The sequence below is a fragment of the Myotis brandtii genome, unplaced genomic scaffold (genome assembly GCF_000412655.1).
Source record: "Myotis brandtii unplaced genomic scaffold, ASM41265v1 scaffold148, whole genome shotgun sequence".
Classification (NCBI taxonomy): Eukaryota; Metazoa; Chordata; class Mammalia; order Chiroptera; family Vespertilionidae; genus Myotis; species Myotis brandtii.
The window spans coordinates 830,281-836,092 of NW_005355347.1; the positions used below are offsets into that span (position 1 = coordinate 830,281).

The 5,812-nt window shown below is 59.6% G+C and overlaps 1 protein-coding gene across 1 annotated transcript in view; it reads right to left on the minus strand.

The window, feature by feature from the left end:
- Positions 1-1,937: 1,937 nt before the first annotated feature.
- The window catches only part of ARHGAP22 (Rho GTPase activating protein 22), a 162,638-nt gene continuing 158,763 nt past the window's right edge, over positions 1,938-5,812 (minus strand). Inside the window, exons 10-11 of the mRNA XM_005861317.2 lie at positions 5,729-5,805; positions 1,938-2,444 (exon numbers count right to left, since the gene is read on the minus strand). Coding sequence (XP_005861379.1) covers positions 2,222-2,444; positions 5,729-5,805 — 300 coding nt within the window. The 3' untranslated portion in view covers positions 1,938-2,221. The remainder of the gene's footprint in view (positions 2,445-5,728; positions 5,806-5,812) is intronic.

Genomic DNA, 5,812 nt, shown 5'->3' on the forward strand with positions numbered 1-5,812 from the left:
CTATGCAGGGTCTTTTTTTGTTCCACATGAATATTTGGAGAGTTTGTTCTAGGTCTATGAAATATGCCATTGGTGTTTTAATAGGGATTGTATTGGATCTATAGATTGCCTTGGGTAGTGTGGACATTTTAATGATGTTAATTCTACCAATCCATGAACACAGCATAAAAGGTATTCTTCCACTTGTTTATATCTTCCTCTATCTCTTTTTTCAGCATCCTATTATTTTCTGAGTAAAGGTCTTTTACCTCCTTAGTTAAGTTTTTCCTAAGTGGTATTTTTGTTGCAATGTAAATGGGATTGTTTTTTTTTTTATTATTTTTTATAAGGAGTAATGGGATTCACTTGCAGATCCTAGTTTTGCCAGCAGGTGGCACATGCGGCTTATGAGCTGGTTTTGACAAAGGACTTGGTGGGCAGCTGAGCCCGTTGCCAATGTTAGCGGCTAAGGGCAGATGGCCTCCCTTTCCACTCATGAACCCTCTTTGGTATTTTCCATTCCTTCGAGAGCCTGGTGGCATTTTCTCTCCAGGTCAAAGTTGGCAGAATTCCAGGAGAGTGGAACTCAGGAACACATGGGTGTCCCCACTTCCTCACTTTCTCCTCTGAAAGGGGTGTGAGGGCCAGTTCCTACCTTCCTGTGAGGCTGAGAGGAATCAGTCACCTCGTATTTTGTTTCTCCTTGAAATAGAGAGGAGGGCTTCCACCTTCTGGGGAACCTGGCAGTTGCTGTTGTGATGGCAGTGGCCTGAGCAGAGCCCCCAGCAGAGCTCTGGCCCCGGTGCCAGCGCTGCCTGGGCAGCGAGGCCCTGCGTTCACCACATGGTGCTGTTTAGACCTGATTCGAGGTGGGTGGGCTCTGGGCCTCAGACTTCTCCAGAGATCGTGGTCAGAAACTGGGGCACTTTGGTGACCCACTCCTCACCACCTCCACCCCCCAAAAACCCACTGCAGTGACTGCTCCAGGGAGTGAGAGGTGCTGTGTAAGGACACTGGGCTGGCTTTGCCAGCGCCCAGCGCCAGTGCTGTCCTCCTGGAGGGGTGTCTTTGGCGCCTCTGGCCAGGCTCAGGCTCAGGCTGCATGTGGCGCCAAGGAAAGGCTTTCCTTAAAGATTTGCCCTAATTGGCTGTGGCCCACGCCGCGGAGCTCTGGCCAGGCTCAGGCTGCATGAGGCTCCAAGGAAAGGCTTTCCTTAAAGATTTGCCCTAATTGGAGCTTTTTTAAAAATCCTCAATAGAAGATATTTTTTCCATTGCTTTTTTTTAGAGAGAGTAGAAGGGAGGGAAAGAGGGAGAGAGGAGGCGGGGGAGGGGGAGAGAGAGAGAGAAACATTGATGTGAGAGAGACACATCAATTGGTTGCCTCCCGTACATGTCCTGACCAGGGCCAGGCATCAAACCTGTAACCCACGTACGTGCCATTGACCGGGAATCGAACCCTTGGCCTTTCAGTGCCTGGACCAGTGCTCTAACCACTGAGACACCAGCCAGGCTCATCACTGGAGCTTTGAACGGAGGAGGAACTGGAGGAGGGTGAATGGGCACTGGGGAGGATTAGCATCAACCTAACAGAAGTCTGCATGGGAGATGGGCACAGCCTGAGGCCTGGGCCCTGGAGCAGAGCTGGCCAGGCAGACGAAAGCAGGCTCCTGGGCCCGCAGGGGTGGGGGTGGGGCGCAGGACCCGCTGGGCAGGCTCCAGCCCTGGGAGCGGGAGGGGGCAGGAAGTGGTCCTGCCCGAGCGCAGGGATGAAGGAACTGAGCACATGGACTGGTGTAGCTCCAGCTTCACAGCTGTGGCAGCTCTGGGTGCCCCTCAGGGAGCTTCCCGCCCACTGGCATTCCACCTACAGACACCGTGAGGACCCCAATCCTAGTAAAGCGTAGAGGTCGCTCGGTAACCCCCACTTCGCTTGACCTTAAAGAAGGAGCCAGGCGTCCCACTTGCAGAGCGAATTTAATAAAGAGGGCAGTGTCCCTGGGGCGCTACTTGGATCCCAGGCGCCATCTGTTTTGGTGGCCACGGGCCTGTGGTCTCTGGCACCTGCCAGTCACAGCAGCAGCAGCCAGATGGCATGAGGGGTCAGGCTTTCCTGGCCGCGAGGCGACACTCCCTCTCCGCTGGCTGCAGGGCACCAGGCACTGCCGAGGTCCATGAGGCAGGGGCTCGGGGCTCCTCACAGCCCCCCGTCCCTGCGGAGGGAGGCGAGCAGTGAGCTCCCTCACTGTGGGGCACCTCTGGCCCCCACAGTCAGGCTGCCCAGGGTGGAGAAAAACTCCTCCATTTCCTCCTGCAGCAGCTGGTTCCTCCTCTCGGCGTCCGCCCGCGCCCGCTCCGAGTTCCGCAGCCTGATCTGCAGCATCGTGTACTTCTTCTTCTCCTGGTCCAGCTCCTCCTCCAGCCGCAACATTCGTTTCCTCAGGTCGGCGGTACCGTCTTCAAGTCTTAACAATCAAGAACAAAGATACTGTTTTAGACTCTGCCCTGCTGGGTTTGCCGAGAGAGCAACTGTCGCGGCCCCGCCCGCTGCCCGGTGAGGAAGGGCTGCAGGGCACACGGGCAGCTGGGCTGGCTCACGAGGTCCACCCCGAGCACTGCCCTCAGCCATGATCCAGAAACGCCGTGGGAGCATTTGGCCCTGGGTACCCGAGGCCAGGGGTCCCCCTGAATCCTCACTACATGTGAAGACCACTTACCCTCTGGGCCAGCCAGCTGTCCTCGGTGTGGAGAGCAGGACCTCAGTCCCCTCCACTCCCTCCTGCTGCCCCACCCATGCCCCAGGCTGACATCACACCTCGATCCTCCCAGCAGGCCGCATACTGCGCCTCTATGCCACCAGAGAGCCACCTGCACTCCTACAGCTGGTCCGCACCGTCTCCTCACCCTGCACTCCTACAGCTGGCATGCACGGTCTCCTCCACCACACGCCAGCAGCTCCTGCAAGGCCTGAGGGATGCTGAGCCAGACCCGGGGGACTGGCCTGGCTACGCCCAAGGCGCATGACTATGGGCAGACACACGTGCCCTGAGCCCTGGTGTCCTCTCTGAAAAACGCAAGGACACCTCCCACCACAGCAGCTTCCATGCCTCCAGCTCAGCCAGCGAACTCGGCGCACAGGGAAGGGAGAAAACCTCCCCCGCCCAGCCCTCCATCGGGAGCACAGGGCATGCTGTCGGAAAGAAGGCCCCCGGGAGGTGGCACAGCCCATGACCCTCACTTCTCCTCCAGGCCCAGGCCCCTCATCGCCAATGCCTCCCACCCACCGGGGCCCTCAAGTTTGGCCTGCCCCCCTCCCCCCATGACACTAGACCAGCAACCTGTCCAGTCTCCAGGCTCTCAGCCTCTCTATCCCTCGACTCCACTCCAACTAAATAAGTATCCCGACTTCAAGGCCTGCAGCTGAGCCCGGCCTGCTCCTGCCGCTCCTGCACCCGCTCCTCCTCAGTGAGCACCTCCTCCGGTTGCTTGGCCAAAAAACTGTCCTCAAATCAGTTCTTTTTCTCATCCCACAGTGGACCGATTAGCAAAACCTCCCCAATATGTTCAGCATCTGGCTCTTCTCCTCACCTCACTGCTTGCCCCTTAGGCCATGGCACCCATCCTGGCCTGGACGCCGTGGCCTCCTGACTGGTGGAGTGTCCTCAGGAGAGCAGTCAGGGCACCCCTCCGAGTGGTCAAAGTGCTCCAGGCCCTCTGGTCACTCAGAGTCGAATCGTGTAAAATCCAGAGCATGCTCTGACCACATGGTCCTGCCCTCCGCCCCCCAGCGCCCCCTCTCACACTCCAACAAGCCGCCCTCCCTCTCCCCTCTAACAGTCCGCGAGTTTTAAAATCTATCTTGTACGGTCTCTGTGCCCCCACAGCTGCGTGACCAGAATGAGGACAGAGATTGAGATCAGTGTTGGTCACAGCTGTGCCCAGGGCCCAGCACCTAGCACTGTGGCACATCGGACACTCTTCTGGGGGTGCAGGGATCAGGGCACAGGGAGGCAGGGCAGAAAGCTGAATCCATGCCCCCCACCCAGACCTGGCTCTAACGCTGCAGGTCCAGAGTTACAGACTCTATCCAAAGGCCCACTACCAGCGCCCTACTCCTTCCTGCGCCCAGAGCCCCTGCTCACTCGCCCACCTCCAACCCGGACATGGCAGGACGGCGCTACCAGGGACCATGGCGGGGACAGCGCTGCTGCCCTGGCCTGCGGCCTGCTCTCACCTCCAACCCAAGCAGGGGGTGACAGGAGCAGGTCTCAGCACCGGATGTGGCAGCTGTGCGCTGACCACTGCCCCATGTGTCACTCCGTCCTCTTAACAAATGCATGGGGTCGCCGGAGCGCCGAGAGCCTGCCTGGACACTGTCAGTCTGCGGCCGGCAGGGACGCCCCAGGGTCTGAGTCCTCTTAACAAATGCATGGGGTCGCCGGAGCGCCTGCCTGGACGCTGTCAGTCTGCGGCCGGCAGGGACGCCCCAGGGTCTGGCCAGAGCCCACCATGACGCAATACCGTTTCCCGAGAAACCGGCCCCCAGAGGAGCTGCTCAGACCCCGAGGCGGCGGGGGCGATAGGCCTGTGCCTGGCTTCCATCTGCCCTCCCTGCTGCCACTGTTACTCGCTGGAGACCCACTTCCCTCTAGGGCAGCGGTTCTCAACCTGTGGGTAGCGACCCCTTTGGCGGTCGAATGACCCTTTCACAGGGGTCGCCTAAGACCATCCTGCACATCAGATATTTACATTACGATTCATAACAGTAGCAACATTACAGTTATGAAGTAGCAACGAAAATAATTTTATGGTTGGGTCACAACATGAGGAATTGTATTTAAAGGGCCAGAAGGTTGAGAACCACTGCTCTAGGGTTTCCACCAAGCGTGTGCCCCAGCTTTCTCCTGCCGTGAGCTTTCTCCTCACTCAACTCCACCCTCTCAGCCTCAGTCCTGCTCAGACATGACCTCCCTGACCTTCCTCAGGGCCTCTGTCCTTAAGCCTTTCTCCTGTCATCTACCCTCAAGGACACGCCCCTCACACGCCTGACTCTCCCAGGTGCCAGGACCTGGCTTCCCCAGCCACAGGGCCCCACTGCCACTGCAGCTCCCGGTGGAAACCCCTGCACCCCGCCCCGTCCCCGGTGGGGAGGGAAGCCCAGAACCGCTGACCAGTGGGTGGGAAGGGCCTGCAGGCCCAACAGCTGGACTGGGGATCGGAGACGCTGTGGGAAGCACCCACCGCATGCTGCCCAGCGCGGGCCCTGCTGTGCCCTGGCTGGACCACCTGGCTCAGAGCTGGCAACACCCTCCTCATCCGGGTGGGAGGAAGGAAGGAGGGCCGGCTGGGAGCAAGAACACGGCACTGAGCATTCCCCCGGGCCAGGCGGGCAGGGCTTGGCTCAGCTCCCTCCGGGAAATCCCATTCTGATCCCATCTGATCAGCTACAGGCTCAAGCCCTCAGCCAGGCTGGCCTGGGGCCTGCATGACATGTGGGGACAACCGGGTGAGCAAGCACAGCTGGGGCCGCCTCCTGCCCAGCCCCTCCATCAACGGCCTGGGAGGCTCCTTCCTTCAGCAGGTGTGCATGGAGCTCCCGGGACACAGACCCCAACCTCCACCCCCAACCTGTCCGGGGCGTCCCCCAGAAAGGGGATTTCCAGGGCCCACTGCTCTGCGCCGGCCCCAGCGGGGGTGGGAGGGGGGCTTTCCCTCAGAGCAAGGCGAGGCGGCGGAGGCAGCCCTTTACCTTCTCACACTCAGCTCGTGCTCGGTCCTCTGCCGGCACAGCTCCGCCCGCAGCTCCGCCACCAGGCCCTGGAGAGCCTTGGAG